A 12,825-nucleotide genomic window follows, 5' to 3' on the forward strand; every position below is an offset into this window, starting at 1 on the left:
GACACCTAAAGTGAAACGTCTTCATGAATGTCCATGTGGCTGAGCAGGAAGCTAACCTTTCATAGATGTGCTAAAGAAGAAGAGTTGGCTTTTATTTTATTTACTTTTCCCTGGACTGTGTTGAATGACTATCATCTACAAGTTCAGGCTACTTTTTGCTGAGGATTAATGCACTGGGAGAGCTGAGAGAAAACTGAACAGTAGAGCTGTCTTTTTCTTGACCAGTTCACCTTACTTTCCCAAACTCTAAGTCTTTCCCTAATGCTTTCTCCTTTTTATTGTAGTAAAATGAACATAACACAAAATTCACCATTTTGATCATTTTACAATTCACTGTACCATTCAGTGGAATTTAGTACTGTCACAGTGTTGTGCAACTATCACCACTGTCCAGCTGCGAAACATTTTCATCACCCCAAGAGGAAACCTACACCCATTTTAAGGACTCATTCCATATTTCCCTCTGTTCCAAACCCCTGGCAACCACTAATGTATAATATTTGCCGTGGGTATGGATCTGCCACTGCTGGACATTTTGCATAAATGGAACCAAACCATATGTAGCCTTTCGTGCCTGATGATAAGTTGTGCAGTGGTAGGAAAAACTAAAATGCGATGTACTGTATGATGTATGTTTTACTGAAGTGGCTTGGTCAGATTATAATGATTTATAATAAAATCACGTAAAGCAAGCATCACAATTCTCCAGGAATGTTCTGAAGAATGCTAATGTTAATTATGAATATGTGAATCCCAAATCTTTCATTTGTATTGACATTATCTCACTAATTCCTCTCCCAACACTGCTATAACTAGAGTTGAGTTCTAAAATGTACCTTCCTCTTTTCCCATAGAAATTGTCCCACAATTTCAAAAAGTTCTCAAAGGTGAAAAAGTGCACACGACGTTTATCACGTTTGCAAATGCCAATGGAAATGCTAAGCTAACACTGTCCAAAATGCAATATTCTTCTGTGAGAGCACCCAACTTTAAACAAATACACATATTCTAAATACAGCTTAGATCTGTGACATGTTTTGGCCACTGAAGTATGAGCAGACATGATGGCCTTAAATGAGCAGAAGAGGCCTTAAACGGGCTTGTGCGGTTGGGCTCACCTCTTATGTTTCAGTGAACTTTTAGAGAAGACAGGGCCTGGGAGCTGCGGCCTCACAGTTGGGCTCCAGACGAAGAGGTGTGTGACAGACCTCAAACTGACCCAAAACACGGAGCAAAACTAGCCATCTAGAGGTCTAAAAGAGAGCCACTGCAGCTAGCCCATAGGTCCAAGAGAAATAAATTCTTGTTTATGTAACTGACTTTGGTGTGATTTGTTCCAAAGCATTATCACAGCAAGAGCTGACTAACACAACATCCTCCAAATCATTGTTATGTAAATGGATGCCACCATGCCTACATTTCAGGCAACTGTGTACTCAAATTGTGAGAATTCTTGAACTCTTGGTGCCTCTCCAACACAATGTACATGGCTTAATTTCCACAAATAAGTTCACTAATATACCACAAAGATCTCTCTAAACTTTTATTAAGTGTAATGCAAAGTTCTTTCTTTTCATTTTCTGCTTCTACATAGTTAAAATGCTGTTTATCAATGTAAAACGGTTCTTGCCGTTTGGCTTCTGTCGTTAGAGTCTTTTGAACTCTTTGGCTTTTCAGCTCCTAGGCTGTAACATTTGAATCAGCAAATGCCCCAAGGAGAAAAGCTGCATCAAGTGTCATGCTTGCGTCTGTGTTTCCCTTCTCTCCAGAACTTGGCCCACATGTCTTGGTGTCTCTCTAACATTCAGACGCCAGCGAACCGAAGTTTTCCTACTCTATCCAGCTTTTCTAAAATTTCTTTAGACTTCGCCTGATCTTATGTTATTATTCAACTATCATCTCAATTACCCCTAGGAAGAAAATTTACAAGTTTTAGAGAAAACGGAACCCTGCTACACTGTTGGTAGGAATGTAAACTGGTGCAGCCACTGTGGACAACAGTATGGAGGGTTCTCAAAAACTAAAAATAGAACTACCATATGACCTCGCAACTCCACTCCTGGGTATAAATCCAAAAAGAACAAAAACACGTGTTTTCAAAGACATGTATTTGAAAAGATACATGCACCCCAATGTTCGGAGCATCAGTATTTACAATTACCAAGATATGGAAGCAACCTAAGTGTCATCAACTGGTGAATGGATAAAGAAGATGCGGTACATATAACCAATGGCATACTGCTCAGCCTTAAAAAGGAAAGAAATTTTGCCATTTGCAGCAGCATAGATGGACTTGGAGGACATTGTGGTAAGTGAAATAAGTCAAACAAAAACAAACTCTGTAGGATATCACCTATATATGGAATCTAAAAAATACAGCAATCTACAGAACATAACAAAAAGAAGGGGAGTCACAGATATAGAGAACAAACTAATGGTTGCCAGTGCGGAGGGGGAGGAGGGGGCAATACAGGGGTGGGGAAGTGAGAGATGTAAACTACTGGGTGTACGATAGGCTCAAACATGTACGGTACAACACAGGGAATATAGCCAATATTTTGTAATAACTATAAATGTGAAGTAACCTTTAAAAAGTATATAAAAATTTTTTAAAACAGAAATCATACTGAAAATTGGAAACAATTTAAATGTCCATCAACAGGAAAATGCACATGTAAATTATTGTATTTCCCTACATGGGAATCCTACATAGTGAGGAAAGTACATGAACTAGACAGATCTTTACGTGTCAGCATGGATGAACCTAGCAAAGATAACACTAAAAAGAGCAAGTAAGAAGAGAAAACATAGTAGAATACTATATGAGGTTGAAGGATACTTAAAAATGTAGCCTAAATAGAAAGACATCCATGCAGTGATGGAGACCAAGTTCAGAAGAGTGGTTACCCAGGGTCAGCTGGGGAGTGGCTGTGTTTGGGAAAGGGGTCACAGCAGGCTCTTCAACAGGAATGGTAATGGTTCCGTTCACACGCTGGCTGGAGGATGGAGGAGTGTCTGCGATGTTATAATGTGAGCACGCTGCATGTGAAAGCCATTGCTGACCACATCTAGGGGATCTGATACGCGGGAGCTGGTAGTGGGTGGAGGCATCCAGAAGGTGGTGGTAGAAGAGGAACGTTGTATGCATAACGCCTAAGGCCTGACCAGAGGACGACCACTGTTCTAGAAACTGGATACAAATCCAACTTCTACGGCCAATGTTAAAAGACAAACTGAGGCATATTTAAAATAAGACTTTACGTGAGCAAAAATAGATTCAATTCAGGCACCACCGAAGCGGAAGTGGTGAGGAGCGCTCCAGCCACAGGAGCTGCAGAGATGTTTATTTTAAAAGGGCAGAAGCAAAGCAAGGAAATGACTGACTTGCTATCGCTTTAAAGCCTAGGTGGTGGTTTGTGACTGGTTGTCCTCAGCGGTGTGCGTCACCCTGAGGCGTTGACAGGCTTAGATTTTGGTTGCTTTACGTAGGCGGCCGCATCACTAGAGCCACCGCAGGCTAACGGCCTCCTTGCAGGGTTCATTCACTAACCCCAATTGTCTGAGTCCTTACTCTTACTCGGTCACTTCAGTTCCTATGCTTCAGTTTCTCTCCTGTAAAGTGGATATTCAGTAGTAAATTCTCTGTGGAGTTGTCAGTACAAAACAAAGTGATTATTAGTAACCACGATCATGTCCTGAATGCATGGAACACGTCACCATTTGCCAACTACCGTGTCAAGTTAGCAGAAACTACAGAAATTAAGAGCTCTCCGCATAAATTCACACACCCGTGCACCAGGTAAGGGACCACAGGCAGACGTTCACTCAGCCTTTCGTGTGTCCCTCACGGAGTGCACGCTCTCTCCTGGGTGGGGGGAGCACAGACACTTACGGGAGTTTACTTTTAAAATGTGTTGATACAACCAGGTCTCACTTTTGTTTGGATGAGTCAGCAAACGCTTTTTGGAAACCCCGAAGTCTCCACACCTCGTACGTTTCGCGCTGCCTTAGTCTCAGAGCTCCAGCCCCTACTCTTCAGGCTGCGTCACCATGGGAGACAGACAGGGCTGCGTGCGGACGCACGGCGAGCGTGCTGACGTCCTCGAGCCCCGCCCCCACGGTCCCGCCCGCTGACGTAAACCGCAGCCCTGCGGCGTGGAGGGCGTAGATGCCCGCGGCAACACCAGGCCATGCGGGGTCTCCGGAGCACGGCATGGGGGGCGGGGGTTGGCCTAGCTGGGGCCCGTGGCCCTATGTCTTCTGGCTGCGACGCCGGTCCTGCGCACGCTGTGGGGCCGCAGCCGCCGGGCGGTGGGCGCCCGAGGGGCCGGGAGGCGAGCCGGGTCCCCCAGGCGGGTGTGGGCATCGTGTCCGCATCCAGCGTCCCCGAGGCTGCGCTCGGGCCATGATCACTCGGTGAAGCTGCGCCCGGACAGCGCGGCCGACTTGTTCTCGCGCTCTGAGGACCAGTGCGCGCTGCAGGGCTCGGTGCCTCTGCCCGCCTTGCGCACTTCCCTGCGGGAGGGCCTGCTGGACTTAAGGCCGACCGCCTCCGCGGGGTGCACTGGGCGCCGCTCCTGAGCACCCGCTGCTCCTGATCTGTATCCAGAGCTTCTTCCAGACACGGCTTGTCGAGACAGGTTTGTACTTCCCGCTTCCAGGGCCCCTCGTGTGGGCGCTGAGAAGCGGGGTTTTAAATGGTGCAAGGTGGAGGGTGGGCACTAGAACCAGTGCCCAGTGCCCGGGTGTGCGTGCACTAGACGAGGCGTGCGGCCTAGAACTCCTGCCAGCTCGGTGACCCCGGCCGAGTGCCTTAAGGCTTCAAGGTCTCAGTGTTCCGATCTGTAGCGTGGGCTTAACAGGACCCAGTCTCTGTGGTGGATACAAGGATGCACTGTGTTAATGCTTCTAGGCTCTACAAAGTAGAACACTTAGCACAGTTTGGAGCATCGTTAATTGTTGCACAGATGTTACCTGGTCTGTTGAATGACTTTGCCTGGTACACACCAAAGCGATTAGGAAATGGACATATCCCAGCTTCATTTCCTTTCCATTAAAACAGGGCTCAGGAAAAAAAAAATTTTTTTCAATAGTCGTATCATATAGCGCAAAGAGCACCGGTGTGAAGGCAACTCAGGGTTTGAATTCCAGGGCTTATGCTCTCTGCGGCCTGGGCAGGTTTCTTTTGCACTACAATCCCCACACTTGTAAAATGACATTAATAACCACTCTTTCTGTGGGTTCTTAGAATTAATTAAGCAGGTTATGTGTGTAAAGTAGCCTGGCACTTGAGTGAGTTGTCAGAACCAAGGCGCTGCTGGAGAGGATGCTTCTGCCCTAGGTAATCTCCCCTTCTACTGGGCGGCAGGTAGACACAAGCACAGTAGTCAGTGCTCTGGAAGAAGTGAGTTCTGGTGCTACAGAGCACAGAATGTCTTTTTTCTTTAATTTAATTTTTATTTTATATTGGAGGATAGTTGATTTACAATATTGTGTTAGTTTCAGGCGTACAGTAAAGTGATTCCGTTATACATATATCCATTCTTTTTCAGGTTCTTTTCCCGTACAGTTTGTTCCAGGCTATGGAGTAGAGTTCCCTGTGCTATGCAGTAGGTCCTTGTTGATTATCTGTTTGATATAGAGTCGTGTGTCTATGTTAATCCCAAACTCCTAATGTATCCCTCCCCGCCATCTTTCCCCTTTGCAGAGCACAGAATCTTGGAAGGGAAAGTTCAGGGTAGGCTTCTTGGAGGAGGTGCCATCCTTTCTAAGGATATGTAGAAGCTCCTGGGGTGGCAGGAGAGAGCAGTGTGTGTTGAAGTTTGAGAAATATAGGAAAATATGGCAAAACTAATGTACAGGACTGGAACTCAGGGTTTGGGAAAGAAATGAGAGTTGATCCTGGAAACTTAGTGGGGCCCAAGAGATGGGGGCCTTGTTTGTCCCGTCAGAAGTTTGGATGTTTATCCTGAAGGCTGTGGGAAACACCAAAGAACAGTGAGATGGACTTGTGGTTTAGAGGCTCACTCGGACCTCCATGTGGAAGGCAGTTGATTTGGTGCAGGGTGAATTGTAATCTGAGGGTCCCACTTAAGTTATAAACGGTGGGACTGGGTTTTGCAGATCTGAGAGAGAATGGGTGAGGCCTGGTGACCAGTTAGAAAAAGGAGGGCAGCAAGCGTGGGTGACAGTTTACAGCTGCATCTTTTTGAGAGATACAGAGCACAGTAGAAAGGGATTGGGGGTGGCGAGAGGATCTTACTTCATCTTCAGTGCTTTAGAGGGGCCTGGTAGACGGGTCTGGACCCAAGGTACAGATCTGGGCTTTTTGGGAGGACAGGTGTTTGAAGGCATGGTAGAGACTTAGGCTATCCACAAGAAGATCCAAAGAATCATAGGTCTGAGAGATTTTTAAGTGGGTATATTTGAGGATGTTTATAAGCTGTGAGAAAGTAGCCAGCAGAGGAAGGGTGTAAAGATCTAGGACAGGAAATGATTGTTCATTTGTTTTCGAAAAGCTGATACTTACCTTGTGCCTGGCCCTTTTCTAGGATCTGGGGTTCACACCATCTGTTATCTCTTCTGCAAGGACAGTTCAACTCATCCCCTGGTGAAGAGAAGTCAGATTATTCTTTGCATCCCATTCAGGTATAAGAACTGTTCTGTACCTATGAAGGGACTTTACTTAACCCGAGTAATAAGTTAGAAATCAAAAGAAATTAGAGCTGGAAGGGACCTTAAAGGCCACTGTACTTAATTTTGCCTAATATTTTACATTGAATGTAAGAAAAATTTATTGTAGAGCCCATTCTCTTCAGAGTTCCTTCACTGAACTTTCTTTATGTCTTGCATCCAGTGGGTCTAGCTTGTAAATTTTGGCCTCCTCCTAAATTTGCTTCTTCATCCATATTACATTTTGCCCAGACTATGGCAGAAACTCCTGGGTGGTTTCACGGCCCCTGGGTTCAGTTCCTCTAAGTTCATCTGCCTACTCGGGTTAAGTGATCTTCTAACATAAAAAGATGTGCTTAAAATAATGCTGCTAATGGCTTGCCCACACAGAGTTAGTGCATACTAGCCGCCCAGCGTGTGCTCTGCACGGAGGCGTGTAGTCTGAACTGTGTTCGGCCAAGCCTCATAGGGCTCTTTGCCCTGAGGAAGGGGAGCTTTTTGTGATCACTCCCTTGATCTAGTCGGTCCTTCAGCAGTGGGGAGCCTTTTTCTAATCAGCGGAGGCACCCTTACTCAGCCAGTGGTAGGCCCAGGTCTCACCACCTGTGGGATACAAGCCATGCTCTCTCCCAGGCTTGCTTGGGCCAACATCTCTATTTTCATTTCTGTCTCTTCTCACACTTGGACCCCTGGTCTTTAGTCATCCCCACCTGCAGTATTTACAGAGCCCAGCAGGAGTCAGGCTTGAGTGTCTTTCACAGATGTTCCCTCTGCAGTTAATGCACCTCCTACTCCACAACTCGGCATAGCCTCATCTTTCTAGACTGTACTTCAGGGTTATCATGAAGCCGTCACTTAGATATAACTTTTTGCCTTCATAGGAACCTCTGTGCATAAAGGTTACGTTTATTTATCTCATGTGATTGAAATTTTGAGTTTATACATCTTCCTCCTTAATGAAGGCTTTAAGGGCAGGAGTCGTTTCTAATCCTTAGCACAGAGCAGATGCTTTTGTTTTTATTTAGATGCTTTTTAATGAGGATAAAATGCATGGTTTAAATCACTCATTTTACAATAATTTTCCTTTAGGTTGTGACAGAAATAAAGTTTACAGAAGTCGTGTTCCTGCGATAAGAAATAAAGATGTGACCTTCCAGTTGTGTAAAGCTCATAAATGCTGTGTAAGTGCGTCGGGTGCGCTAAGGAACGTGGAGCTAAGTGGGCTAGTTGTGAGAGAGAGACTTAACTATGTTAACAAAGGTAAGCCTTCATTGTGTCCTGCCAACATTTGATAGTTGCTTTTGGGGCGAACTAAACCAATAAAAGTTTAAACTGTTCCTCCCCATTAAAGGGATTGAATAATTGGCTTCTTTGGTGCACCTGTGTCTTGTGAATTGTCCAGTTGGGGATGGAGGTTTAGAAAGTGAGTTTCAGTCTTGTTTAAGTCTCTTCCCATCAGACTGGTCTCGTGATTTCCTACACACCATGTCTGTCTATATTTTCCTGTCTACCTTTTCTTGGTGTTGTTCAGGCCTGGATTGTCTCCTGTACCTGCTCAAACCTTGGTCCATTCTCATTTGTACCATGGAAGTTTGTCATGCTGGATACTGTCAGAATTAATCTTACTTAAGTTTGTGTTAAGCCACAAACCACATGTTTTGTATATTTTCTGTTTTTTGTGTTTGTTTATATTTTTATGGTTTCTCTTCAAGAAATATTATGGGAAGGGAAGTAGCAAGATGTAAGAGCAAAAAAGTCATCATTCTCTTTAAATTGTTAGAACATCTATCTGCAATCATAATTATGATGCACTGTGGTATGTGTTAAAATAGGAAATATATGTAACGTCCCGTAGGAGCAGCAAACTCAGTGGTGTTGGTGAGGGTGTGTCATGGAAGTAATCACAAAGCAGGTGACTCTTGATTAGGGTCCTGAAAGATTAGTGTGCCTTCCCTGTGTCCAGTAGTGGTCTGGAGGGGTCAGGAAGCCTGCCTTTCAATGTGAGGGAACAGAGGGTTTGAGGTCCTCTCTCTTCTATTGCTCTAGTACACTGCATAGCAGCTAATAAAATACTGGGTTTATAGTTGACATTTAAATCGCTCATCAAGATCATCAAGATTGGCATGTATCATTGGAAATGAAAATCGGAGGAGTCTTATGCTTTTTAGGTTTTTCTTTTTTTTTCCTTTGTCTCAAAAGTATGTAGTACTTTACTGAGTGGTTGGGAATAATGTTTGCAGTATTCAGTGTATTCAGTTTTAGTACCTAAATAGAATTAAACTGTTGCTGTAAGCTGGAATAACACTTTGTTACTGACAAGTTTTAGGATGCATCAGTTCATCAATTACCTGTTTGGGAAGATTGTAGTTAATGATTTTAAGAATGTGGCTATAAACCTCCAATTGGCTCAAGAAAAGCAAATAAGTCAAGCTTGACAAATGTATAGGCTCTTCATCTTATTGTGTGTGTGTGTGTGTGTTTTTTTCCTTTTAGTTACTTGTCAAGGTATAAAGAACTCTTATCACTGTTAAGACAGTAAACTTCACGGGGTATAATCTGACATGGCAGGGAACAGATCACATGGTCAGGATCTTAAAGGTGATTTTATGTTTAAACTTTCATGAAAACATATGTGATTGAAGCACATTAACATATTGATACAGATGGCAGTTAATTTTTGTCTTTTCATACATGTGAGTGCAGCTTTTGTTTTGTAGAAAGAATATGACCAAATGGTGATGTGAATTGCTGTTGCATAAACTATAGTGTCGAATCCCCAGTGTTTGCACTTGAGTTTAACAACTCTGTGGTTTCCTATCTTCTTCCTGAGACACTTAATCTCAGGTCCATCCTCATTACACAGAGTGGTCAATTAGAGAACGATTAATATCACCATTTAAACAAGTGAGACTGAAATCTCAACCATCCTGAACATAGGAACTGAAGGGGCCTCTCAGCCGTTCAGAGAGTTATTACCAAGCCAGTCGGCTTAATGCTGTTCAGTTTTCTCCATAGCAGAGCCTTCCAGGTCCTTCTTTTGAGCTTATTTATTTTTATACACAATTCTGTATGGATACTGTACATAATACTAAATAGTTGTATTAACTGGGTTTAACTGGTGATGTATTTACATGAAGATCTAACTTCGTTTTGTTGATATCTTTTTAGGGGCTTTCCATTCATCAAAGCTCGTGATGTATCTAATCAGTTGCTGGTGTGTAGCTATCATATTTATGATATATAGGGCTTGAATTGGGAAAGGTGGATGGTCATTCTTCTTGCTTTTTAAACTGACAGAGCCTTACATGAAGCATTTCCCTCTCTGAAATAAGTCCATGTAAAACATGTTTGGTCGCTCTCCCAATGCAACTGTGTAGTTGTGTGGATTTGGCACACAACTGGCAGCCTTGTGGTTATGTCTGTAAACAAGGAAGCCTGTTTTCCAGTCCGCAAATCAGCTGTTACCCAGTGAAACGAACTTGACTGCCATTTCTGACCCCTCACATGGAGCTGTCATACTCAAGAATGTTCACATGTTTTCAAGAAACGTTGTTTGCGGGCTATATGTACAAATTCCTGATCTGAAAGCCAATATAAAGCAACATCTCCCAAACCTCTGCTCTCTCACCAAGGCCACACACATTCCCTCGCTTATGGCCTCATGGCAAGCTAATACTGTCAGTATCAGATTCTCCTTCCCAGTGGTCTTGGGAGACTGCATAGTTGCTCTGTGAAAGGCACCACTGCTGAGGTTGAGAGAAGAGCATCTTGGGTGTCAGTCCTGGCCTTGCATTCCCAGAGAGAGGGGTGTGCACCTCGTGAATTGTTTCTGTGTGGTTATATAATCCCAGCACACTTCTTTATGATCTGTAGACTTTTATGGGGTTGTGGCCAGGTCAGTTTTTCTTGTTTGTTTGTTTGTTTGTTTTGCGGTACGCGGGCCTCTCACTGTTGTGGTCTCTCCCGTTGCGGAGCACAGGCTCCGGACGCGCAGGCTCAGCGGCCATGGCTCACGGGCCCAGCCGCTCCGCGGCATGTGGGATCTTCCCGGACCGGGACACGAACCCGTGTCCCCTGCATCGGCAGGCGGACTCTCGACCACTGCGCCACCTGGGAAGCCCAGGTCAGTTTTTAAATGTTTGGAAATGTCCTATTGAACAACATTGCAGTGGCAGTGAAGCTTGATGGGAGAATTGTATTACTGTTGCCCTAGTTTTGGCTTAAGGGTGGTGAGAAGATGAAATTTTTGATGGGTCATTTTTAGTTGTGTATGTGTATGTGATTTAGTTTTTAAAATTCTAATGTCTATTATTCACAGCTTAGATATGTTGACTTTCTGATTTTTCATCAGTCCCTTTGCTGATGTATTTTCCTCGGAAAAACTACATTTTCTTCCAGACTGTTTTTGTCTGATGGTGAAGAATAAATTTTTCATTTGCAGTATAAAGTTGATCTGAGAAAAAAATGTTTACCTTGGATCTTCACTTGGCTTCTGTGAAAGAAACTTAAAAAAATAATATGGGCAATTCCCATTATTAATCCTAAGCACGTACAACAGAGGTCTGTACAGTAACATAGCAAAAATAAGTTCCTGTAATTTTACTTAGTCATTGCCTGTTTTAGACTAAGTAATCAATAAATATTTATTGAATGAATGAATGAAAGATAATTTGAGATCAATGGTATTTTCTACCACTGTGGCTCATTCCATACAACATAATTGAGGGGTTTAAAAAATACTTGCTGAGTGACAGTGAAAGGACAAATGAGGTTGGAGGGGATAAATACATGCACACAGTTAAGTTATTTGCTCTAAGAATGCATCTAAGCCTTTGGTTTTCTGACAAAGAAAAGAGAAGTCTGCACTTACCCAAGAGGAAGGAAATTGGTAAATCACGTGAAAGGGGCTCCGTCCGAGGCAGCTACCGCAGGCCCCGCGGCTTCGCCTTCACCATGGCCTTCACGCCCGCCACGCTAAGCGTGCAGCCCTCGCAGGTGCGCCAGAACTACCACGCCGACTGCGAGGCCGCCGTCAACAGCCATTTCACCCTGGAGCTCCACGCCTCTTTCGTGTGCCTGGCTGCGGCCTTTTACCTCGACCGCGACGACGTGGCCTTGAAGCACTTCAGCCGATTCTTCCTGCGCCGCTCACACGAGCACAGCGGGCGGGCCCAGGGCCTGAAGCGCCTGCAGAACCAGCGCGGGGGCCGCCTCAACTTCCAAGACATCAGGAAGCCAGTCAGTGACAAGTGGAAGAGCGGCCTCAAGGCCATGAAGTGCGCCTTGTTCCTGGAGAAGCAAGTGACCCGGAGCCTGCTCCACTGCACCAGCTGGCCACCCACAACTGCGACCCCCACCTGCGCCACTTCTTGGCAACTCACTACCTCAGCCAGTAGGTGGCGTTCATCAGAGAGCTAGAGGGTCATGTCACCACCCTGAGCATGATGGGGGCCCCCGACGTCGACCTGGCAGGGTACCTCTTTGACAAGCTCACCCTGGGCGACAGCGACAAGAAGAACTGAGCCTGGACTGGACCTCCCCAGAGCCACGGGGAGACCAGAGCCCTGGTCACCGTGCCTGCCATGCAGACAGCAATAGTGCCCTTGCAGAAGAAGTTCACTTAAGTTTTGGTTTTGTTTTTTTTTTTTTTTGCAAAAAGTGCAGGACTCTTTTCCTGGACTTTATCACTTAAGTTTTGTTCTCCCAGTTTTTCCGTTTCTTCCAATAAAGTTATTGGTTCATAAATAAATAAAGGTCTCTGGTTGATTCATGTGGGCAAATCTCTCATTTTTAAGTTTTAAAACAGGTATCCAGGAGTTTCTGAACACAGCCATACCCCAACCATATGCAGCTCAGGATCTCCACAGTGGGAGGGAGAAGGTGTTCCATGGGGCCCTGGAAAACACAAAATCAGTCTTCCCCTTATAAATAATGTAGGTATATGGGGGTAGACTGGGGTGGGCTGGGGTGAGGTAGGGGTACCTGGTGAATGTGGGTGCATGTGCATAGTGAAAGTATAGAACCATAGCCTGAAAATCATGATTGCAGTTGCCTCTGGGGAACAAGTGAAGGGAATGGGATTGGGCAGGGATTAAAATAAAGGGTGTCTTCAGTTTCACCTGAAATGTTTATGTGCATTAATTATGCAAATAC

At 44.6% G+C, this 12,825-nt stretch overlaps 1 protein-coding gene across 1 annotated transcript; it reads left to right on the plus strand.

Annotated features, from left to right (window-relative positions):
• Window positions 1–10,643: 10,643 nt before the first annotated feature.
• LOC309802692 (ferritin heavy chain-like) lies at window positions 10,644–12,564 on the plus strand. The gene is made up of 2 exons (XM_082618447.1): window positions 10,644–10,795; window positions 11,522–12,564. The coding sequence occupies exons 1-2, from the start codon at window positions 10,678–10,680 to the stop codon at window positions 12,088–12,090; spliced, it is 687 nt and encodes a 228-aa protein (XP_082474573.1). The 5' UTR covers window positions 10,644–10,677; the 3' UTR covers window positions 12,091–12,564.
• The last annotated feature ends 261 nt before the right edge of the window (window positions 12,565–12,825 follow it).

Source organism: Mesoplodon mirus (assembly GCF_964341445.2).
Source record: "Mesoplodon mirus genome assembly, chromosome: 1".
In the NCBI taxonomy this organism is placed as follows: Eukaryota; Metazoa; Chordata; class Mammalia; order Artiodactyla; family Ziphiidae; genus Mesoplodon; species Mesoplodon mirus.